Source organism: Podarcis liolepis, assembly GCF_965112155.1.
Source record: "Podarcis liolepis genome assembly, chromosome: 3".
NCBI classification, from domain to species: domain Eukaryota; kingdom Metazoa; phylum Chordata; class Lepidosauria; order Squamata; family Lacertidae; genus Podarcis; species Podarcis liolepis.
Genome location: NC_139557.1, coordinates 2,317,044 through 2,342,011, shown reverse-complemented (window position 1 = coordinate 2,342,011; position 24,968 = coordinate 2,317,044). Strand labels below are relative to the sequence as shown.

The window sequence follows — 24,968 nt, the reverse complement described above, 5'->3', positions numbered from 1 at the left end:
GCATGAATATTCTGTATAAAGTGCAAGCTAAGCTGTTGACCACCTGTGAAGGAAGGACCCAATGCACTAGTAAAAACTTTGGGCATCTAGAAATTAGGAGAATACAAAAGCCAAGTAATAGGTGCAAGCAAATCCCCAGCTGCCACTACAAAATCACAGTGGCCCATTGCTGTGCGTTAACAAAACTCCTTCTGGAGCTGCCTGCTTTGGGATCTGCTTAAAATGGCTGTCATTACTTCAGCTGCATGTTTATGTAAAAAATGGAGCCTGCCCTGTACACTATCCAAAAATGGGACAATTGTTTGTGACTTTGTGGTTGACATAGTTTGTAAGGAGCAAATGCACACTATAAAAATGTAAATGAAACCTTTTGTAATGACAGATTTAAATACTTGTTGGCGGTGGTTGCAAATAGAGAAGTCATGACTCAAAGTCTTGAGACTGAAAGCAAATAGATAGGCTGGTTTTAAAATTTTGTTTGAGTAAATTGTCTATGAATGTGTCCAGATGTTAAAACATTTTGAAATGTTTTCAGATGCTATAAAACCTGTTTATTTTATTGCTTTATTTTCCTGTTTTTATTGTCACTTTGAGCTCCTTTGGGAGGAAGGGTGGGAATGGAATTTATATATAAATAATGTACACATAAATAACATACCAAGCTCCTTCAACCAAGCTCATAAGGTTTGGTTTCCAGACTATGCTTGTTCATTTTTCTCATTTGTTTATATTGATCTGTTTTCTGCTGAAGATCTCTTTCAAGTCTGTAAACTGCACTGAAGTTTTGGAAAGCAGTTTCTTCCTTTTATCTTCTTGTATGTTTTGTAATAAATTTACTAAATAAATTTGTAATAAATTTAATTTGGGCAAGGGGAAGAAAAGAAGCTGGGCTAAGTGTTTCTGGATCAAGAGAAACCAACAATGAGACAAACCTGTTTCAGAGCTTCACTGGGAGAGGCATCATTGAGATCACATCACAGTAGGGCCACACCTGTCCCTAGGTAAAGTTCATATTTCCCTTCACAGAACTCCTGTCACATTGCACAGACATGTTAATTGCCTTCTTGCTTCAATTGTGCTGATGCTACGCCATGCGCACCATGATCAAGAGTGAGTGGGTGGTTGTGCACAGGGTGTGTTTCTGTGAGCACGTCAGATGGTATGTGGTCCACAAGTTCAGGTGCCAACCCTCCTGCGCCAGACAACATCTCCAGTTTTATATTTGTGATGAGGCATTGCTATATCTCCTTTGTTATTATGAAACTTCATGAAAGATCACCATTTGATTCTTCCTTGGCCTCTGCTAATTACCTTAAAGACCAGGAAGCCTTAGTAAGAACATTATTTATTTGCTAAGCAGCCAGACAGAGCTCTGCTTAACTTGAGAAAAAACAAATGTGGACATTGCCAATGTTTTCTACACTTTCCTCAGTTCTAAAGTTTTCTCTGCCACACTGTCATTAAGGGACCTGAGCTGGGAAGCTTAGTTGTGGCAGTTCTAAAAAAACTGTTGAGATTTACAGTGTTTCTTTCATTGAATACAAGAGATTGAATAGTGCCTGGCCATGGTCATAAGGGAGAAATGGCTGTGGGCCACTCCCAAACTTTCAGCATAACCAAAAGGGCCTAGACAATCTTTAACCTTATGTACTCACACAAAATTTTAATTAGTTGTTCATCCTTAATTTGGCACTGGTTTTCAGGTCTAACTATGGTACTGTCTGAATTATTAATTGCCATCAAAACAAGAATAGTGGGTGGTAATTCACTAAATGCCAGGAGATGCTTTTGTAAATGTTTATTTCTCTAGAATTTTCCATATTCAAGAAATTTTGGCTTGGCACTTGTTTGTTCAGATGACTCAAACTCTTGCCAGACTTTCTTCTTACTTGTTGCTCATCTTTTCCAGAATGCTGTTACATCTTTCCACCCTGAAACTAAAGGGACTCATTGTAGAACCTGCAAACTGTCACATCATTACAACAAAAGACATGATAGGCAACGCAAATGAGTCTAAGCATAGCACACAATATCAGACTGCTATGGTGTAATACATCCAGTGTAATTATGCCACACCAAAATCCTGATCAGGCTACATTCCTTTTTCATAAATGGCAGCCAGAAACTAAACAAAACTCTTGAAATGATCAAAGAGAATACTAGTACAGTGGTACCTTGGGTTAAGAATTTAATTCCTTCCAGAGGTCCGTTCTTAACCTGAAACAGTTCTTAACCTGAGGCGCGCTTTCGCTAATGGGGCCTCCTGCTGACGCTGTGCCGCTGGTGCGCAATTTCCATTCTTATCCTGGGGCAAAGTTCTTAACCTGGAGCAACCACTTCTTGGTTAGCGGAGTTTGTAACCCGAAGCGTCTGTAACCTGAGGTACCACTGTATGGACAATCCATTTGCTGTCTAAGTTGTGACATAGATAAAAGTCTTTGTGACATAGATAAAAGAATGTGGAAATATTTTTTATTTTTCTGTGCAAAATGCTATTTATTAAAATGTTTTCTTTCTTTCTGTGACGGAGTATCTGCGAGAGTGGTCTTTGCTCTGGGGGTAGCCAGTACTATTTCCCCCTTGTTCTGCAATGGCACCCAATTGAGAGGTGTTGGAATTGAGTTCCAGTGAGTTCTGTCTGAAAAAAACCCCTATACATAGTGCAGGGGTACTCACAAAAATGTACTTCAACTTCTTTAGTCAGGAATGAAACTGAGGCCCTTAATTTTGTCTCAGTCCTTGAGAGTGGAATCAAACACTTCAGAAATAACAACAACAACAAAATAATAATTTTATTTATATGCTGCCCTCCCCAGCTGAAGCTGAAATGAGTTCAAAACCACTATTCCATCACACAGCACAAAACTTCCAAAGGCCTATACTGCCTAGTAGACTTTGGTAAAAATAACAAACCCATATCGACACAAGAAATACGTACAAGACAAACTGGAGGACACCAAATACTCTTGCTAACACACCACCAACTACAGGTCTTCTTAAACAATCCTGCAGTAAAATCAGCAGCCACTAGGCTCTTGACCACCTTCTCCTGACAGCAGAGGGACACGGCAAGGGGGTGGTATCCACAATATACAAAATACTGCTTTCAGAATCCCACAAACCCCCTAGACGCAAAAACAAAATAAAACAAAATGGAAGCACAACATAGGCTACAAGATAAACCTTACCCAATGGACTAGAATGTGGTCTTAACCTCCCTTTAAATACATCTCAGCCATAAGAAGGGAGCTTACTTTGAAACTTACCTACAGATGCTACTCAACACCAGGAAAACTAGCACTAATACACCCAGGAACCTCACCAAAATGCTGAAGATGCTGCACCTCTACAGACACATACCTCCACATGTGGTGGGAATGCCGCCAAATCCAACCTCTTTTGATGGCAGTCCTACAAGAAATATGCAAAATAACTAAAAGGTTATTGGAAGTCACCTCAGAACTGGCCTTATTGAATATTTTCCAAGACACTAATGCTCACTCACACTATAAAGAGCTACTACTACTATAAAGAGCAGCCACAAGCATCATAGCTAGACACTGTAGAGACCTGTCAGAAGTGAACATGGAACACTGGTACCAAAGCCTTACTAGAAAAGTTAACCAACAGACTGAAATTGACCCAGGGACAAATAAAAGAGGATGCCTTCACCTGATATGGCTCCCCTTTATTACACACACAGCCCAACAAGACAACCTACTGACAGAATACGAATCAATATGGCTAACTTGACCCAACAATTCCTCCCTACCCACCATGCAAACAAATCTCATTGCAGTCAACTAAAAGCAACCAACTATGCCCTGCCCCCACCTCTCTCACTGCCAAGAAAAAAATAAATGAACAGAAAGAGAAGCTACCCAAGTGATGCTGACACAAAAACCTCACACATACACTAAGTACAATAATGTAAATTTACCACACCTCTCCCCCTTTCCTCCCCAACCTTATACTGTATACGTTAATGTCTCACATCAAATGTAACTGATCAGTAGAAAAGACTGAGACTGGAAAATAGATAATGTATGTACTTTTTTAACCCAAAAAACTTTAATAGTTTTCTTTAAAACCACGGGATGCCCTTCTGTTTATGAAAAAGGTTAAGCACAATCTTCAAAGAATATTGAAGTGTAATATCATATCTGAAAAGTGGCTCCTCAATCATTGTGTGTTACTACAGTGGCACCTCAGGTTAAGTACTTAATTCGTTCCAGAGGTCTGTACTTAACCTGAAACTGTTCTTAACCTGAAGCACCACTTTAGCTAATGGGGCCTCCAGCTGCCGCTGCGCCGCTGGAGCACAATTTCTGTTCTCATCCTGAAGCAAAGTTCTTAACCTGAAGCACTATTTCTGGGTTAGCGGAGTCTGTAACCTGAAGCGTATGTAACCTGAAGCGTATGTAACCTGAGGTACCACTGTACTTGTAAAAAAGTGCTTTTCTCTAATAAATATAACCATGAATATTTATGTATCTCACCCCCCCCCAAAGAAATCCCCACAGAAAGTCAAAGCAATGAGTATTGAACCCTAGTTTCTGTTTTATACAACTGGGAGTTTCTTGCTGAAATTCCAGCCTTGGTGCAAGTTGTTGGAAACCAATCTCCCAAGACCAAAAGAACAAGTGCCTACATTTATTCCAGTTTCTGTGAAATATATTCCTCCACCCTAACCCATAAGCTAATGGAAGCTTAAAAACCCATTGTTAAGAGAACCTCCTGCTTACACCTGACAGGCAATGGCTGTCTGACAGCGTTCATGGTCTTGCAATAGTTTTCTAAGCTTCTCCCAGACCTTTTAAAGACTTCCAGTGGAAGGGAGTTCTAAAGCTGGAGTTGAGCCACCAGGAATGCCTCTCCACATGCCTTTGCCAGTCATGCAGAGGATACCAGCTCTGGGAGGCTGTTGGGAGCACAAGGCTTATCCTAAGGGATGCAGGTCCTGAACAATTTTTAAAAATTACTTCTTATAATGCACAGAAATTCAAGTGTTACTTTACCATTTGTATCCAGGCCTTTGCAAGTTAGGCTAGAATAGATTGAGTAATGCTGTCCTAAGGTTCTCCAGTAAGCTTTATGATAATAATATATAGCTGCCTGAGATGAAGGACAAGATGGTGCCTCTCTCCTTCCTGCCCTCATTCCACAAACACAGCTGACTGGACTGTGAGTGGAATCTCACTTCACAGCATCCTCCCCGACTCCTGAGGGCAGCAGACTACTTCTGGGGGTGCAGCACATGGAACATGGCCAGGGGGTTCAGGAGGACGCCCCGCTCCCTGCATTTATTTATTTCATTAATTAATGAAAATGTAACACTTGAGAGTTTGGAAAAAAATCACTCTCTAGGCAATATAAAATCCAACGCTAAAATTATCAGGGGGTGGGGAACAGTTAAAAACAGGTATTTAATATATTTAAAAGATTACTCAAATCAACTCTAAAAGGTAAAGGTAAAGGACCCCTGACATTTAAGTCCAGTCGCAGACGACTCTGGGGTTACGGTGCTTATCTCGCTTTACTGGCCGAAGGAGCCAGTGCTTGTCCACAGACAGTTTTTCCAGGTCATGTGGCCAGCAGGACTAAGCCACTTCCGGTGAACCAGAGCAGCGCATGGAAACGCCGTTTACCTTCCCGCCTACCCTCCCCTGCTAGGTTGGTGGGAGCAGGGACTGAGCAATGGGAGCTCAGCCGTCGCGGGGATTTGAAACGCCAACCTTCTGATCGGCAAGCCCTAGGCTCAGTGGTTTAGACCACAGCACCACCCGCGCCCCGCAAATTAACTCTAGCTAAGGTAAAAAACGGTAAAGGACCCCTGGATAGTTAAGTCCAGTTGAATTTGACTATGGGGTGGGGTGCTCATCTCTGCTTTTCCTGCTGAGGGAGCCGGCGTTGGTCCGCAGACAGTTTTCCGGGTCATGTGGCAAGCAGAACTAAATTGCTACTGGTTCAATGGGACACCGTGATAAGTGCCAGAGCAGACGGAAACGCCATTCACCTTACCTTATCTTACCTACTTGCGCTGGCATGCTTTCAAACTGCTGGGTTGGCAGGAGCTGGAAGAAAGCAACAAGAGCAGACCCCGTCACACTGATTTGAACTGCTGGACTTAGGATCAGCAAGCCCAAGAGACTCGGTGGTTTAAACCACAGTGCCACCTGTGTCCCTACTCTAGTTTAGAAACAAATAAAACACATTTGCATAGAACTGCCTAAACAATTATTATTATTAATAATAAAATTTATCCCTTCATCCAAATATCACAGAGTAGTTTGCAATATAAAAACACAAAACACATAACATAATAAGCAAACATACCACCACCACCAATACCCCGCAACACATTTAAAAGGCCATAGATAGTTTTATCAGCCAACTAACTGCCTGGGGGAAGAGAAATGTTTTTGCCTGGTGCCTAGAATTATGTAAGAAGGCACCATGTTTTAAGTGGGCACTGAAAACAGGACAGTGAAAACACCTGCAGGGAGTTCCAATGTACAGGGGCTTCCACACAAAAAGACTGATTTCTGACAAGTGCACAGTGAATATTATGTGGCAGATCCAAGCTGTCAAGTGAGCTTATGTGGGGTAAAGCGACAGTAGTCTCATTCTCCCTAATGGCAGGGCTGGCCCACGTCTTCGGAAGGCCTGCAGAGGCACAAGACAGTGGTGTATGTTAATGGTTCACGGTGGGAAATCTTTGAGCCCCCTGGATTCTGGAGTGAAAATGATCATCATGACACAGAAAGCTGTTCCAAGGATGGAAAACTCAGACAACAGGCCCACTTTCTCAAATCTCCCAAGTGTACAAACAAACCTCATACGGAGGAGCCACTGCTATCATGAATTTTTTGGAAGCCTAAGGAACATGGGTTGCCTTTTATTTTTTTAAATGGGACAGAAATAAGATACTAGAAAGCACAACAATTTCTTGATTATTTCTGGGTGCTGCGCCAGCCACGGAATTAAAAAGGAACAAATACAGGGCAACCAAGCAGGGGATATGTGTTACAGTCAGCCCGCAACTTACGCGCTTGCAACTTAGCTTTACAAGCTTGGCAATTTTTTTTTTTTTGAAAGGCAGCGAGTAGCCGAGGAAAAGCACCTTTGGCGACCGCCCCCCCTCGCCGTGGCCCGCTCCGCATTTGGACTCCGTGGGGTTTGGGCTGCGAGGCGCCACCCCAGCCCGCTCTCGGGCCTCTGGCGACCCCCAAGGGCAAAAGCCAGGCGCGGCTCTCCATCCAGCCCCCCCTCGCCAAGGCGGCCCGGCGAGGGGAGCAGCCTGGGCACCTCGCCTCCCGGTCCCCTGCTGCCCCGCGCCCCGCCTGGCACCCAGGAGCAGCCTCGCCCGCCCGCCCGCCTTCCTCCTCCTCCTCCTCCTCGCTCCTCGCGCCGCGCCGTCGAGCCTCGCCGCGGAGCTCCTCCCGTCGGGGCCCGGCCTGGCCCCTCCTCCTGCCCGCCTCCTGCCAGGTCGGCTCCGGCGGCGCTTTGCCCGCGCTCGGCCAGGCACGTCGGAGGCGCCCGGCGCCGCGTCTCCCACAAGATGGCGGGGTCGGTGGCCGAGAGGGACGCGGTGGTGAGTGGCGCCTGCTCGGGCTCCGGGGCTCCGCAGGGCGGCCTCTGATGGGCGGGGGGGGGGCTCGCTGGGATCCCTCCTCCTCCCGGCGCCAGGTGGGCGCTTGAAGGGGGGGGGTCGGGATACCTGTTTGCAGTGGCGGGAGGATCCCGCGCCCACAAAGCGCGTTACAGGGGAAAGGGACCCGGGGGGCTTTGGCCCAGCCTGCAGGTGCGATCTCTCTCGGGGCGCGAGATCTGGGCGATCTTGGCAGGCCTGCTCCATCTCCGGGGACCGAGCAGCATGGATTTCTCTACTACCTGGAGCACTTGCTGGGAAATCGCGAGAAGCAGGCGACACCCTTTGTTTTGCAAAGGGGCTGGAGAGAAAATAGGGATTCTCGCTCCGACTTGGAATGAAATTGGCGCTCTCTGTTGCTCCCCGGGTGCCCCCTTCTCTCTCCCCTGGGGCGGAATACAAAGGGGGCCTTCTGCTTCTTGAGTGTGCGCTTGTTTTTGTCTCCAGAAAATAGAAGACGGGCATTTGAACAACTCATTGGGATCGCCGGTGCAAGCAGAAGTGTATTTTCCACGCCTGGTAATGTCCCCCCCCCTTTTCCTTTTTTTGATGCCTTCTCCTCCCATCTTCCCTCTCCCCGTATTGTGATTTAGCCCTTTCTGCCCCGATGGTATAAGCGGCTGTTCATTCTGAATCCTTGCAATCCTTTTCCAGATTGTCCCATTCTGTGGGCACATCAAAGGAGGAATGAGGCCAGGCAAGAAGATCTTGGTAATGGGCATTGTGGATCTCAACCCAGAGAGGTAATAAGACAAGAGGGAAGGCTTTTGTTTTCCACTGGCCCAGTTTCTGTCTTCAGTCTATCTAAGGTCTGCAAGAAAAGCTGTGATTGCATAAAAATAAAAAGAATGTGCTTGCCAAACACCCATCATTTCTCAAGACAAGCTATTTTTATCTGCAATGTAAATATAGAATGCTGCTTTCTCCTTTGACCCATGGCAGCGGATGTATTTATATAAGAGAAGGTCATTGTTTCCCAAAATTTCATGTGGCCTCTGTAACGGCTGCTTCATGCATGATATGTTTTCTAAGTGGAGATCATCTCCATGAGGGTTTTTTTTGGGGGGGGCAGGAGACATAGGAGCCAACTTCTGGGGGGAGGGGTCTTTGCCTCCCATAAAATATTTCAGGGGGCCAACCCCTGCAATGTTGATGGGCATTGCCATTCAAATAGTGTGCATGCACCATGTCATGTGATGCAGGGTGGGGCTTACCTACTCCCCCGCCCCCGTCATATTTTATTCAAGTCGGCACCCCTGGCAGGAGAAGCATATAATATACAAAGTGACTGTAAAAAAAAAAAGATTAGGGAGCCTAGCAGGAAAACTTGTCTACACACATGCTATACCTATGTGCCAGCTGTTGTCAATACCAGTATTTGTTTGTACAGGCTTAGAAGCCAAGTGTGCTACATCCTGGATTTTATTGCTTTGTTTTGGGTGAATGAGTGGGCTACTGTTCCCATTGCAGTTTTGACATCAGTCTCACATGTGGGGACTCAGAGGATCCTCCTGCTGACGTAGCTATTGAACTGAAAGCCATATTCTCGGACAGACAGTTTCTCAGGAATTCTTGTGTATCTGGTGAATGGGGAGAAGAACAATCATCTCTTCCTTACTTTCCATTTATTCCAGACCAGCCCTTTAGGGTGAGTACTTTATAAAATTTATAAAATAGTTGTGTGTAATTGATGGAAGTGCTTTTGGTGTTTATTTTTAAAAATAACAATACTCTATTTGCATATTGAAAAGAACATTGAGCCACAAAAATCTCTGCCCATCTGAGTATTTTAGAAAGGCACAGATTCAAAGCTACTGATTTGATCTATGCCTATGAATTTGATGTTATGCTAGTTTGTGTGTCATGCATGGCAACTCATCTGAACAGTCAAGAAACCCCAGATGGTAATATTAAAGGTGGTAATATTTAGTGGTATAGCAAACTTTCTGGGTTTGGTAATTACAACCATAAGTTAAAAGCACTCTAAAATTATGCCTCAGATTGAAATGGCTACTATATAATTCATGCTACTGCTTCCATGCCTCCTGGGGTGCGTATGTGTAGGCACATGCGCGCACATGCACACACACAAAATTAGCTGATGAACGTTCATACAGTCCAGCTGAGTTTCTCCCTGGCTGACTGCTGCTTATTATGTCCATAGCAGGCACAGGAATAATGAATAAACAAATGCAGCTCCATGAAAAGTTCTTCATCTTTTTTCTGCTACATGCCACCTCCATTTTTACTATAAAAAAGAGAGTGGGTTTTTAGTAACAGTTGAGCTAAGACAACTTACGGGCAGAAGTAGACTTGCAAGTTTGGATGTTATGCATTGGGTCTGGAGCATCTGAGCACAGACATCTGTTTGCAGGGCATCACTTTCAAAGGACAGCGTCACAGTACATCAGAAACCACTTTGGCCTCGTGAGGGGTTGTCTTGGGTCCAGACATCAGCAAAGCAAATAATGCTCCAACAGCATTGTGATCAGTGTGGGAGCTTGTTTTCTTGTTGGCTTTCACAGAGGCTTCTATAAGGGAGGGAATGGGGGTATACTTCTGAGGCCAGTTTGCAACCATCCTTTAAACTGTAAGAAGAGTCTCCTAGCAGTTTAAAGGATTGTGTGGGCAGGGGAGAATTTGGACTCAGAAAATGAGTGTCTGAAGGTATTATCTGAGGCATCTAAACTTTAAAGGGGCTGTTCTTTGACCCCAGGTCCTCCCTGTATAGGGAAAGTGATTTGCAGTCTACTTGCTTTACTTCAGCCAAATGGTCAAACAGGAAGTTGTGTGTTAAATGCATAATTGCACTGAATGTAATGCATTTCTAAAAAACAAAAAAAAAAAAAATTGTCCCAAGAGCCATTCAGGATCATGACTTCACTGTGTGTGGAGAAGTTTTTAACCTTTTCTCTTCATGCTCCAGCACACTTTCCCCCAAATCATCCACTAATAGCATCTTCTCTACTCGGTGCAAATAGGAATTAGAGATGGGACAACTTTCATTGGTACATGCGGTTAAAAGCTTAAACAACCCTCCATGTACACTCTAGTCCTGATTCTACCGACCTGCCACCTTGCAGCTGCTACTTAAAAGAACAATAGCAACAGACGTGTTAAATGCAATCACAGAGAATATTAATCTTGGCCCTAAATCTCTCTTCTGATCACCGGTGTGCTACTCTTCGTTTCCAGGCAACCAGAGGCCTGAACATCGGCACAGACCTAATTTTTTGTAGTTTTTGAAGAGTGGCTGGTGTATGTGTGGAAAATATATTTGCCTTAAAAAAATGTTTATTCAATTTATATTCCACCTTTCCTGGAAGGAGCTCTAGGTGCCATACAGTTCTCCCTCTCCCCGTTTTATTATTTTTTGTAAAATAATCCAAGATTTTTCTGCACATTTGAGTGAGCCTTCCCTCTATGCAGGGTCCTATTCAGTCTCTCACCCTGCGATTACTTTATTGTTTTGGTGTCTAAAGTACCCACAAATTGGACACCCACTTTGTGAATAGGCAGTAGTATCCCGTCCAGGACATGGTGGAATGCAGGACAGGGCAGGGAAGAGCATTTCTAGTATAGTGGTTATAAGTTTATGTTTACAATCTGCAGCTGGATTCCTTTGTCTTGAATAGCAGTAGGGAAAGTAAATTACATGAATAGTGCAGCCTGGGATTATGGGATTTCTAGCCAGTTTGAGGAGGCAGCAGACAATTCATTCTACTGTAGGCCACATTTATTACTTTTTCCTTAGGAATAGGAGTGTGTCCAGAGGAAAACTTGTGAGAAAGCCATATTTAAAGTGACACTTAGCATTGTTGCTTATTGTTGTAATGCATCCTTTACGAAGTGTGATTTAAATTGCAGGATAAATGGCAGTCAGCTTTTGAGGTCAAATCAGGATAAAGCTTATCTGAGTCCATCTATCCAGGGCACAGGCACATCCTGCATGAGTTTTCTCTAGCGCTTTGGAGTTTGGAAGCAATGCTGTGCATATGCCAGGCATACAAAGCACTGTGTTTTGTGCACTTTGAGATACTGAGACTGGGAACGTTTGTCCTCCAGTATATTGTTTACTGGGCTTAAAGACAATCCAATTGCACCATGACCTTGTGTTAAATTAGTTTTAGCCACCATTCAATTTCTTGTTTTGTTTTGTTTCTGTGGGATGGCTAGAATGCTGGATTTGTATGAGGGAGAATCAGGAATAAATCCCCACTCAGGCTCTTTGCAGATTGATAGACTGATTTGTTTGTTCAACATATTTAGTAGCCAGTCTTTAACCATGGCAGAAACATAGGATGGAAAACATAACAATACACTAAAGTAATAACAATCTAATCAACAACAATAAATGTAAAAATGAATACAGTGTTGAAACAGCCTGCCTCCAGTCCCCAATTATGTAATTTCAGTTGGCAGAAGAGCAGGGCCTCTAAAGCCAATCTTGATGGCCAGACAAGTTCATGTGGGGAAAGATGGTCCATTAGATACCCTGGCTCCAAACATTTTAGCACTTTTAGGTTAAAACTAGCACCTTGCACTGTGCTTGGAAAATCACTCATAGTCATTGTAGCTGCTCCTCCACCCGGCTAGCCTCAGCTAACATATCTGCAGTGTCTGAACAGTCTCCAAAGGCAGCTAACTGCTCACTGCAGTAAGTAGTCTAAACAAGATGCAATTTTCACTTGAGAAATTGTATTTTCTTTTCATTGGTTGCAGTGACCCAGAAAACCTTTTCCTACTCTACAAGCATATTTCCCAAAGCCTATTGGTTGTATTCAACTAACCTTTACTCACAGTAGACCCATTGAAACAAATGGCCATTACTAACTTGGGTTCCTTAATTTTAATAGGTTTACTCTGAGTAACAGTCAGTTGAATGAAACCCAAAGTGCAGAATGGAGTTGCTGGAAAAATAAATCCCTGCCCCACAGCTGCACCTATTCTGTGGACTGGTAGCAAAAAGAAGGGTTTGGTCAGCCACTTTGCACGTTTGGTGGGCTGTGTTAGGTATGATGGGTCACAAATTGTCCCAACAAGTGCTTATAACATGATTTGCAACAAGTGATTGTCCCCTGCAAGTCTTGAGATAGTTAAATATTCTGCCATTTAATCAACAGCAGGATGGCTCTGTGTGTGTGTGTGTGTGTGTGTGTGTGTGTGTGTAGGTGTGTGTAGAGTGGCAGTGGCGTTGTCCCAGCAGCAGCAACACTTCATTCTCAAGGATGCAGTGAGGCAGTGGTGAGGTCACGGGAGATCTGAGTTGGCAGCAAAGGCATCCACAGGTGTGCACAAACCTGTGGGATGCCGATAGCCCTGAGTTTCGCTGACCTTGCTGCTGCTTTGCTCTGCCGCATCCCAGCAAGCAGTAGTAGTACCACTGCCTCTCCACCCTGTTAACATGCTACTGCATTTAATGTACCCTTTGTATTGCAGGTTGCGGGGGGGGGGTGTTCCCTTCGGAAAGTGTGTGTTCCTTATCTTTAATCTGTATACATCTGTATCAGTACCTTTTTAAAACACCTGTCTTTTCCTCTGCATCAAGGGCTCTTCATGCCCCTTCTTAGATGTGAGGATGCAAGTTACTGGTGCTGAATGGGGCCAATGTTGTATTCTCATCACAGACATTTCATTATCTGAAAATGCCTTTATGGGGAAGAGCCATAGCTCAGTGGTAGAGCACAGGTTTTTCAATAATAATAATAATAATAATAATAATAATAATAATAATGGAATAAAAATAACAATGTTGTTGGTGGCATCTGTCTTTCTCAAGAGGCAATGGAGTACACTGAAATGACCTCCCTGGGGCACAAGCCTGGGCAGATGACAAGGCCCACCCCCTTGGCCTTGCTGATGTGGTCCAAAAGAAAGCAGGGCAATACGTTTGGCACCAGCTTGGCTGCAGGGGTTGGTGGAAGGAGGCGTATAAGGCGCCATCCAACCACCTTAGGGACTCCACACCGGATTTGTGTAGGGTTTACTCCTTAGCCTTTTCTTCTCCTGAAGACATCCCGCAAGGCAGCAGAGGTTTAGGATCAGAGTTTTCTTTTTCCCAGACGGGCTACCTTCTCAGGTTGACAAACCCCATCTGCCCCGCCCCCCCAGCATGTTCAGAAACTGCCTTTTTGACCATTGGGCCCACTGTTGGTCTTGTCCACTCAGTCCTCCAGAACCTGACTTTGCATGCAGGGGAAGTTCCTAACTCACTGAGGAAGTCCCTAACTCACCTGGTTTAGCCAGCCAGTCAAAACCGTTGCTGGGATGTGGCTGCTGTCACGTGCTGACAGCTTCTAGGAGCCGCAGGTGAGAGCTGAGCGCAGGGTGGGGACCAAAGGTGAACAAACTACCCCAGAAGGAGCAGGACATTCCCTCACTAGGGGTACTACCCCTCCCCCACATGCCATACACCCCAATTAGCATTTAACAGCACATTTCAATAATCCTCACAGCCGTTTTGTGATGTAGAGTACTTCAGGGGTGCAGAACGTTTGGCCCTCAGCTCTCATCGCCCTCACCAGGCATGGCTGTGGCCACGGATGATGGGAGTTGTAGATCAGCCAGCAACATCTGGAGGGTCACAGACTTCCCACAACTGACTAACTGGTGGGGGTAAAGCTAAGGTGGATAGATGCCAAAGAGGTCCATCACCTTCAATTGTTTTCTAGAAGGGGGGATTTCGGCTGTAGTTTGTCATCCAAACTCCACCTGATGACATTCTCTCTGCTGAGTGACTGTTAAAGGTGCAGGATCCCATCTTTCTTTTGCATCTTGTTGCCGTAGGTGAAGGTGGAAGAGACAGTGGGTAGCTAGGCTTGAGATAGGAGTCAGGTGCTCATTGGGAACTTCTTTGGCCTCAGAAGCTGGGCTATTGTGCTTCTGAGAATGTAGAGGTCATCAGTAGCCAATATATATGTGATCTTATGTTTCGTCACACACAAAAGAAATCTGGAATGTGAACAAGACCGAGCTGGACTGTGGGCTTTTCATGCTACAATCCACTTCTTGAGGTACATTTTGCCTACTGAATTCAATATCACAACTAGCCAGTTCATGTCAAAGGTGCTAGAGAACTTGGGTGACTGGAATTTTAGACCTTTGAGCTTCTTCCCTTCCAAAATTCCTAGAAATACATTTCTTCAAAACATGGGTTGATTCTTTTTTAGAACACAATCTTAGGATCAGATGGACAGGACACCCCCCCCCCCGTTACATTGATGCTTGGGGACTGAACTGTGTATTTTTGTTGGCAACATGGCTCAGTTGGTTGGTGCTGATAATGCCAAGGTTGCAGGTTTGATCCCCATATGGGACAACAGCATATTTCTGCATCGCAGGGCTAGATGATCCTCAGGGTCCCATCCTGATTCTATGTATGCTGTGATCCTGCACACCATGTACATTGGTATTTACTCCCATCTAAGCGTGTATAGGATTGCACTCTTAAGTGCCTTAGAAGAATACAGTCCTGTAGTCCTATTTTAAGTGAAGAATTGTAGAACTTCTACTGTTGCCTTAAATAGAGTTGGCTCTGGGCCCCTGGGCTTTTATGGGTAACGAAATTTTGTGTGTGTGTGTTCTATTCATTCACAGAGAACTGTAGAATTCTTATATTTCCAGTGTAGATTCATCTCACTTTGGACCAGGAAAGCCAATGTTTGTCCTCGCTAGGCAAGGACTGGAGGGGGGGATTAGCATTGTTTGTTTTGGTAATTCAGTGCAAGTCAACCAATATTGTTCAAAACTCCATACAATGTATTGTTTCTTTTGTTGATGTGGTAGCAGCTTGTGTAGTGAGGCAGACCTGGAGAACAACCTTTTGGTCATTGGTGTCATTACCATAGCTGTCAACGTTTCCCCTTTTTAAAAGGGAAATTCCCTTATTTCGAATAGGATTCCTTGCAAGAAAAGGGAAAAGTTGACAGCAATGGTCATTACAGCTTACCTGCACAGGCCTGCTGTGAAGCTGGGCTTTGCAGACACTTAGCCAGTCCACCACTGCTCCTGTGCAACCCCAGCCTTGTTCCCTCCCGGGACCTGTCCAGATAAGCTGTAGTGATGTTGGATGCTGCTGTAATGATCTACATTGGGAACAAGGGTGGGAGACCAGCAGCTTCTCCTATTGACCAAAAGGCCATTGCAGAGGCAGTGTGGTAGGGGCAGATCCAGACACCAAGGCATGTGCCGCAGCAGCAGCAGAGGGTGGTACATTCCTTGGAGGCTGGATCTGCTGCCCCTGTGGATCCTGCCGCCTGAGGCAGTCACTTTCCTTGGCCTGTGGGTGGGCTGGCCCTGGATGCTGGTGTTGTGAACATAAATGATATGTGGACTCTGCACAACTGTAAAGTAACTTCAGATTCGCAACCTCACCCTGACTTTCATTATTTCTGTGCTATTATTTGCATTGTCGTTGTGTCATGGGATTTTTGTGACCGCACTATGCATTCAGCAATATCACTACGCCTGCCAGAGTGATGCTCCTAGGATTTGTGATAATTCATCCATTTTTGTTTGAGTCAGTATTCATCATTAAGAATGTCCTTTCAATTCACAAATCATTTTGCTGTAGCCATTCTATCTAGTCATTTAGTACATTGTCACAGTAGCTTTATGAGGTTGTGCTCATTCTAAAACTGCAGACCTGGGTCTGGAGCTGAGAAAATGTCTTGGCCAAGTGTCACCCAGTGATCCTCTGAGCAGTGTTCTCAGATCCACATTAAACGCACTGGATTATAGTGATTTTGATCCATAACTGGGTGTTTATTGACTGGATTTAAACTATTCTGTAAAGCAGTGACCTAACCCCACAGATGCTCTAAGCAGTATAAAATTGATTGTGGTTCCCATAATGGTGATATTTAAGTTCTGTGAAATGCTCCTCCCAGTTCCAGCTGTGATTCTGGTTGATAACATTTCTTTCTTACAGGTTGAAATACTTTGTGAACACCCTCGTTTTAGAATATTCGTGGATGGACACCAGCTTTTTGATTTTTACCACCGCATTGAGAAGTTGTCAGCTATTGATACGATAAAGATAAATGGGGATCTCCAACTTACTAAACTTGGTTGACCTTGTTTTCATATTCAAAAGCAAAAACAATCAGATAAAGATAAAAACCAAAATTTTAGATTCCAAATTGGCTCAGATGCCGTCCACATCTGTCTGAAGGAGCAGAGACAAGCAACCCTTGAGCAACTTCCCTCTAGGGCAGGCACCACCGTTTTGCTCCCATAAGCAGCAAAGAACATACTGACGGACTGAAGTACTGTTTATCCCAATGAAGAAAGCAATTGGTGATTACTTGAGACTGAGCTGTGCCCCATTTTTCTTTGGCACTAAATAGCCTACGCCTGCTGGATAATCAAATTATAGTGGATCCTGAAAGAGTTACTTCATTGTCTATAAACTGCAGAAGCTATTGACGGGGCAGTTTTAAGTGCTAAATGTATTATTAAATGACAAGGGAATCGTTTTCTTTTGGAAATATTTCTCCTGCACTTAAGTGGGTTAATGTAAGGTGTAACACAGATCACAAAGAGGGTTAAATGTGGAAGTCATTATTCAGTGCCTAATGCTGGTCTCCTTAACACCAATGACAAAAAGTCCTGTGGACTCTAATGGCATGTGATTAGCTAGACACAGTGGCTCTGGTCCTGTCTCAACACACACATCCCATTGAATCAAGTGAACTTGGGTGTGTTTAATTGTGCATTGGATTGCAGCCAGTTACCATTGTGGTTTCTACTTTGGGGGAGTTAGTTGTCCAGGGAAAGGTCAAAACTGAGTAATGGCTTCTGGATTTGGCTTTCATGTGATAGTCAGGGTATGTGCATAGAATGTAGGTCATTAAATGTTTTTGCACAATATAATATTAACACATTTTTTTAAAGCTTAAAGCTTCTAGTTTATTTATTGATACCCATTGTGTTAATGTTCTAACTGCAAAACTGAACAATATAACTGAGATTTAAGAGTGGCAAAGTATTTCTGAATGTACAAGTGTTCTTTGGGCAAATATTAACATATCATTTCGGAAATATGTCCTCTTTGTCTTTGGGCAGTTGGTGGAATCATTGTTCACAGAACCTTGGTTTGTACATGTCTTCACTAGAAACTACTTTCAATATGTTGTTAAATCTGCTGTAAATGATAAGGTCAGAGCTGATGGGATGTTTCGGGACGACGAGGCTCCCATGCACACACAGGAACAGAAGTTTCTAGGTTTATTGGTGCGCCTCAGTTGAAGTTTTGTACTCACTTAACTGGGTGGGAGTAAGCCCCATTGAACTCAGTGGGACTTATTTCTAAATTGACATGTATAGGATTGCGTTGTTAGACCTTGAGGTTACAACTGTCTTCTGCAGACTAGTAACTTTGTGTGGCTACTGTCATGGGTGTGGGAGAGAATAGAATTCTCAGCACATCTAAGGACAAAAAATAGCCTTTTTAAATGGCTCAGTTAATAATGTATCAGATACCTTCACTTAGGCCAGTGGCGGTCAAACTTGGCCCTCCAGCTGTTTTGAGACTACAATTCCCATCATTCCTGACCACTGGTCCTGTTAGCTAGGGATGATGGGAGCTGTAGTCCAAAAACAGCTGGAGGGCCAAGTTTGGCCACCACTGACCTAAGGCAATAGCTCTTAGTGGTAGAGATGAGCGCTGCACCCCATAGTCATCTTTGACTGAACTTAACCATCCAGGGGTCCTTTACCTTTACCATATAACTGCATTGTCCATGTGATTACACGGCCCAATGAAATGTACCCCTCTGTCAATGTTTCACAGTGGGCTTCCGAGGACTTGTTTGGGTGTTACAATCTGAGAAATGGACGTGTCTTATTTTTATCACATGTATTATAGTGACTTTTAAAGATGTTTATTATGGAGACTTTTTGTAGCGTAACATTTTTTAAAACACAAAGAGGTAACAAAATGAACTTATGCTTAAATCAATCAATCAATCAATCAATCAATCAATCAATCAAAGCTGGGACCTTCTTGTTTGAGATAACTTTTTTTAAAAGATTAACCACTCCTCTGCATCACTCCATCATCTTAGTAGGTGAAGTACTAGAAGTTCTAGGTTTAGTCAGTTCACATGGAATTCATTTTAGTGAGGAGACGGGGCCAAAATTTCTTTGATGCACACTCTGTAAAACTGGAGTGGTGCCAAGATGATTCTGCTAATTCACTGTGTGTAGCCTCTGCTCAGGCCCTGCAAAATTTTACAGTGCCATATTCTGAAGTTCTGCTCTATCTGCCTACTTCACCTACTAAGGTTGGCAGCATCACCCTCCCCTTCCTGGGGCACCTTGCATTGCAGAGTTAGGTGGGGATAGCATGGAAGAAGTTTTCTGCTTGTGTTTTAATGGACATAAGAAAGGGATACAAAGAACCCCCTCACGCGAGGATCACAGCAGAAAGGAGCCACTGAGTAATCAAGAGCAGTAATAGGTCCCACTGAATGTTATGAGAATAATTTCCGAGTCATCATGATTAGAATTGTGTTTTAAGACTACAATCCTATGCAGATTTACTTTGGGTTCAGCCCTTCAGTGTTCAGTGGTACGGACTTCCAACATGAATAGGAGCAGGGTACAATACGATACGCTGCAGTCTTAGGGGGAGTAGACCCTGTTGCAGTAAATCAGAATTACTTCTGGGTAAACAAGGCTAGGATCAGGCTGCATATATTTAAATCATAATATCCACTGAATTTTATATCTCTTTCTCCTGTATGCAGTAAATACTGTGTTGATAAACAACACAGCCCATCTGAGTTAATGTAAGAATATGCACAGAGTTGCTGTATTTGAGGTTGTGATTGCATACTCTTACAGCAATTCAAAAGTGTTCTGCATCTTTAATTGAGTAGTAATGTTGTGATTATGATACAAACCTCCCAGCCCTTACAGAGTTTGTGGATTAGACACTTTGTACACTAAAAACTTGGGGGAACTGAACCAGAATTCCTGGAACTGCATGAATGTGTGACTAGACTTTTAAGCATGCAAGTATTCACCTTGAAATCAACGTCAGGCCAAGTACCTGACTGGATCTCACTTGCACTATGGAGATGAACAGAACAGAGCCTGCATGAAACACATCCCCAGATGTCTCCATCTCCTTCACCTTTATCATTGTGGGCATAGCTATATTTCTGTCTCTGCTGCATATGTTATTACCACTCCTCAGACATCAAGATAATTAATGTCCCCTGTGATTTTGCAATATTGTTCTGCTGTGCTACTGTTGCAAACACCCATGAGAAGTAATTAGAATGAGGCAATTCAAAAATTTAAACGGGAAACCTTTGACTGTTTCCTTGATTCCACCCCTCTTCCTTCTCAAGTTTGTATCAGAACGCAAAAGGTTGTTTTTCAGGTGATCATTCTGCCTCCCCTCCCTTTCCTCCAAGAGTAGCTTTATATGAGTATTGTACTCTTTGTACTGCAGTTTAGATTCAGTGTAGGAATCTGTCAGGATGAATTTACATGATGTATAAATTGTTGAGCTGATTGTGTCACTTCATAGTGTCTTAAGAAATCCTACAATATTTCTATACAGTACAAAAACAATATTCTTGAAAATAAACACAGAAAAAGGTTTTCTATAAAATGTTTGGATTATTGGTGTGACATACACAAACGGACAGGTAGGCTACTGATCTCTAGGATTTGGGACAGTTGCATCTTTTGGGTCAGCACCAGTCACCCTTGAAGTAGCCTCATGAGTGTGACTTCATTGAATATCACCCTTCATTTATTTCAGAAAAAAATACTGATTTTGATAAGAATACTTGTAAAAAAAAAAAAAGGTCTTGGTTGTTTCCTCTACAGTCTTGTAAATATCTAATAGGACCATAGGTTTTCAGTTCATGGGTTTGAGGTTACAATAAGAGATGCCAGAACAAATGGTAGATTGACAAAGAATAAAATTATCCGCTGTAGGCTGCAATCCTAAACAGATTTTATTGGGAGGAGAGGTCTATCGGACATACAGTAATAGGACTTACCGTACTTCTAAGTAAACATACATAAGATTGTGTTGTATGACTAATGTGCAGTGTGAACCTATGCATGCTCACTCAGAAATCTGTCTCACCATGTCCAGGTAAGTGGGCATAAAATTGCACTGTAGGGCTGCAACCAACACACTTACCTGGAAGTAAGTCCCACTGAAGTCAGTGGAACCCATTTCTGAGTAGACATGAATGCTTAATGGCTTTTGTTTATTCTCAGTGGCACAAGGCAAAGATTACTCCCAAGTTTGTTGAACCTGTGATAAAATCCATCAAGTAATATTTTAAGCTAACCCCAGAATCAGATTTGTTGGGACTTCTACATTTGGGGCACAGGTCTATGCGCATTCTTAAAAAGCATGGCTGTTCCTTGAGTTGGTTTTGTTTAATACTTACTTTATTTAAATAATTAAGTATTTTCATAGCAACAATGGAAACATAGCAAGGGCCTTGCTGGCTCCCACCAAAGGCCCATCCAAGCCACCATTTTGTTCTCTGGCCAACCAGATGGGAAGCCCACAAGCATTCCTGTGCATTTGCATAGGCAGCATTCCAGTGTGGGATCTTGCAACACATGGAAAAACACGGATGTGGATAATAGGTCCACTCCTCTGCCTGTAAAGGTCCATGCGGAAGAAGATACAGCTTAAGCTTCTAACAGCATATGGAGTTGCTCAGTTGTGATTGCGGTTGACAAATACAGATGCAAATAAGCTGCCACAGCATTCACACCAGATTACATACAAGAGACCTGGATACCAGTGCAAATACTGACAATTTTTCTGTAGACTTTTAAAAAAATATTCTAAAAGTAATAAAAGTAAAAATTGTGCACGCCACCCCCAAGACCACAACCCATCGTAACTATCCAACCTCCCAAAATTTTAACACTTTTTGAGATGGTTTGATTCCTTTCTGTTTTAACAGTACAAATTCTACAAATAAGTTCAATATCTCCTCAAAATCATTTCTCCATATTCCCCATCTTACCTTAATTTATCATTAATAGCTATATCCCCTACCTCTTTATACCATTCTTCCACCTTGCCCTTTCCACTTCCTAGCTATAACAACTCATGCCACTGTTAATAAATTTGTGAACAAGTCCTTCATAGCCTATGTACATTCCACCCTGTCAAAAATTGATAACAATGAATGGACTTTCAGCTTTAACCCTGGGATTTGTCTTATCTCCTTAAACACCCTGTGCCAAGATTTTTGTATGTATTTATACCCCCACCACATGTGAACATAAGTCTCAGTTTCCTGCCATCCCCTGCAATATAACACAGAATATTTCTTGTTTATTTGATTTAAGCTTGCTGGTGTTAAATACCACCCCCATATTAACTCATTGCAATTTTCTTTTAACCTTACAGACATCGTTTTCAAAATGCATTTCTCCCATATTTCCCCCTAGCTGTGACCATTTACCTGACCTGTTACCTCCTTTTCCACACCTCTTTTAGTTGATCTTGTTAATCCTCCGATTCTACTAATATTTTTTATAAATTTTACTGGTTTCCCCTTTCTTCATCTCCATTTTAAAATCATTTTTTTAAAAATTGTATGCTCTCTGCATTTCTTGTTTTCCCTTAACCACTGCTTTGTCCATTGCTCCAGTTGTACACAGTTAAACCAAGTTATTTTACTTCATGCTAGAGCTTTTGTTTTTTGCTTCTCATTTTTTCCAGCCATTCCTTTGTTTTGAATATTTTCTTCTCCTTTGCTTCTTTTTCAACTTCCTTATTTAAATTTACTAGGAAGTCTTCTATCATCACCACCAGAATTAGTGGGTAATTTACTGGTGTCAGTTTTCCTTTATATTTCGCCCATATCTCAATGATATTTATTAATACGGGATTTTCAATATTCTGCCACTGTTGCCAATTTGGTTTGATAAAAAATATATTTTCAGCCAAATGAGCACCAAGTCAAATACTACTAGCAAATCGCTTTCCTCAGGGCCGTGACTTTGCTGCCACCTGTAGTTCTTGCTGTTGTTACTACTCATCTCTTGTTTACACTAAAAAGCGATTATAGGGAGGAAATCTGAAACATTCTATGGAGGTATCTGTGCTGCTGTTGCCAAGGAAGAATTCAAAATGTGAAAAGATGCAAGATTATCATCTTGTTTTCTCATACATAGACAACTTGTACACATTATGGTTGAAACAAATGACACACACCCATTTTGTTCACTGTGGAGTAGTATGTATATATGGCCTTCAAGCAGATTAGTTCATTGTTACTGTTTCTTGTGTTTTGTTGTTCACACTGCAAATAATTATTTAACACACAGTTAGATATTATGTGTGTGAAATAGCCCATGTTTTTCATCTCATGCACTAAATTCCCATCTTCCCATCCCATCTGTCCGTCTCCCACACTGTAATAAGTTTACATAAATTTTATTAGTCTAGCAAAAAAAAAAATCTTTCCAAGGAAGATGCTTCAGAATCACGTGATTCTAAAGCCCACATTCTTTGTACAGTGGTACCTCAAGTTACAAACTCTACTAACCTGGAAGAGTTACCTCGAGTTGAGAACTTTGCCCTAGGATGAGAATGGAAATTGTGTGCCTGTGGCGCAGTGGCAACAAGAGGCCCCATTAGCGAAAGCACGTCTCTAGTTAAGAACAGTTTCAGGTTAAGGACGGGCCTCCGGAACAAATTAAGTTCGTAACTAGAGGTACCACTGTAACTGAAATAAAAGGTAAAGGGACCCCTGACTATTAGGTCCAGTCATGACTGACTTTGGGGTTGCGGCTCACATCTCGCTTTATTGGCTGAGTGAGCCAGCGTACAGCTTCCGGGTCATGTGGCCAGCAAATAGCTGGCTACAAATCCAAACTTGACTGCACAGCTGTGCAAAAAGTAGTCATTATGCTGTGACATCTTGTTATTTAACCATCCAAGAACAAGGCTTTAAATTAACATTATGAAAGCAGAGCAGGATGCTCTCAGTGGACGGGGTTTCCTGGATCTGCACATCCAAGAACCGACTGCCCAAAGGCAGAACAGCTGCTGTACTACAAAGGTGTGAGTGTATCCTCAGATAGACAGGCAGCCTATGGGACCCAAACTAACCCCTGATCTGCCAGAGAAATGTGGATTATTTCCAACCTTTGTGCATTAGCAAGGTACTGTGTGAGGCATTAGTACAATGACAGAAAACTAGCACATGCCATTTGCAACTGTGCTTTTACACCTGCAACTGCGGCTGAAAACTACCTACACATTATTTTGAAATATTGTGCTCGTAAACCCAAAATATTTATTATTCTGAGTAAGTGGTGTGTTTTTAAAAAATTCACGACACACCTCCGTAGCTAATGCAGATTAAAAATAAATGGATGTTGGTTTTAGACAGGATGGGGTAATAGACTAAAATAAGAAAGCCAACCACAAGAATGAATTATTTTTCAGCAACCTTTCTAAATGAAAAGCTGTATTTTAATGTCTCAGATGGCACGCTGCTTAGAAAGATAATTTATAGATGCCTTTGGAAAAGTAATTATGAGAATGTTACAATGTTACCACCACAATAATGATAACAGCTCCATAATGTGTTTAGCAGTTGCCACATCACCAGTCACTGGGCTGCCCAAGTATTTAATGGTAACACAACTCAAGCACATTGCTGCACTGAAATAAGACAGTGAAATGCAAATAGAAACTATGCCTATATATATATTTTAAATTTAGGGGTGGTACTCACTATATCGTACTGCACTTCTGACAGATTATTATCAAAGAGGTGATTGAGCACAGTTGCCAGAATATTTCAGTTCAACTTGTAGGTTAAAAAGGAACGTTGTCATTCTGGCTAAGATTAAACCACCACTCAGGCCCTAGGAAGAGGCAGAGCTTTATGGGGAAGGCTGAGGAGTAGAAAGAGATCACAGGAGACAGTTAAAACTAAGGGGTGGAGAGATCAGGGCAAGGTGGCTGGTGGAAGCAGGCAGCAAGGCAATGGAAGGAAAAAAGAGGAATCTGGGAAAACAGCTGGGAAGTGAGACTTAGCTGACACATACATTTATCCTAGGGTGGGGGGGGACTAGGATGCATAACAGAGTTCTGAAGAAACAATGACTGCTGGAGCTGGAGGAGAAAGCGCAAATGGGACCAAACCTCAGAGAATAACAGGCTTTGCAAGCGCCTGTCTCATCAACAATGCAAGCAGATGCATGAAAGTAAAAGCTGTCATCTACTACTTACTTCAAAAGCACACTGTTGGAAGAGGGTGGTTTAAGTAGAGAATGAGCAGGGAAAGCCCCCCCTCCATAC

General features: G+C 42.9%; 1 protein-coding gene and 1 long non-coding RNA gene across 3 annotated transcripts; one reads left to right on the top strand and one right to left on the bottom strand.

The window, feature by feature from the left end:
- Nucleotides 1–1,783: 1,783 nt before the first annotated feature.
- Nucleotides 1,784–8,092, bottom strand: LOC310703203. The gene is made up of 3 exons (XR_014523986.1): nt 7,721–8,092; nt 6,022–6,074; nt 1,784–1,937 (listed from the first exon to the last, which is right to left on the bottom strand). It is a non-coding gene; the product is annotated as an uncharacterized lncRNA (long non-coding RNA).
- Nucleotides 7,293–20,276, top strand: LGALSL (galectin like). Of its 2 annotated transcripts, XR_014523959.1 has the most exons (6): nt 7,293–7,594; nt 8,099–8,170; nt 8,306–8,394; nt 9,122–9,299; nt 16,581–18,143; nt 18,268–20,276. XR_014523959.1 is itself a non-coding variant. In XM_083495346.1 (5 exons), exons 1-5 carry the CDS (start codon nt 7,562–7,564, stop codon nt 16,722–16,724), a joined length of 516 nt encoding a protein of 171 aa, XP_083351472.1. In that variant the 5' UTR covers nt 7,293–7,561; the 3' UTR covers nt 16,725–20,276. The 2 variants fall into 2 exon arrangements, 1 of the variants encoding a protein (XP_083351472.1); XM_083495346.1 differs by having other exon boundaries at nt 16,581–20,276.
- The last annotated feature ends 4,692 nt before the right edge of the window (nt 20,277–24,968 follow it).

Bases quoted from the DNA above. Each gene is read 5' to 3' on its own strand.
- LGALSL (XM_083495346.1), top strand. From the start codon at position 7,562: ATGGCGGGGTCGGTGGCCGAGAGGGACGCGGTG. The intron at 7,595-8,098 runs GTGAGTGGCGCC...TTTTGTCTCCAG, and splicing joins TGGCCGAGAGGGACGCGGTG to AAAATAGAAGACGGGCATTT. The intron at 8,395-9,121 runs GTAATAAGACAA...TTCCCATTGCAG, and splicing joins GTGGATCTCAACCCAGAGAG to TTTTGACATCAGTCTCACAT.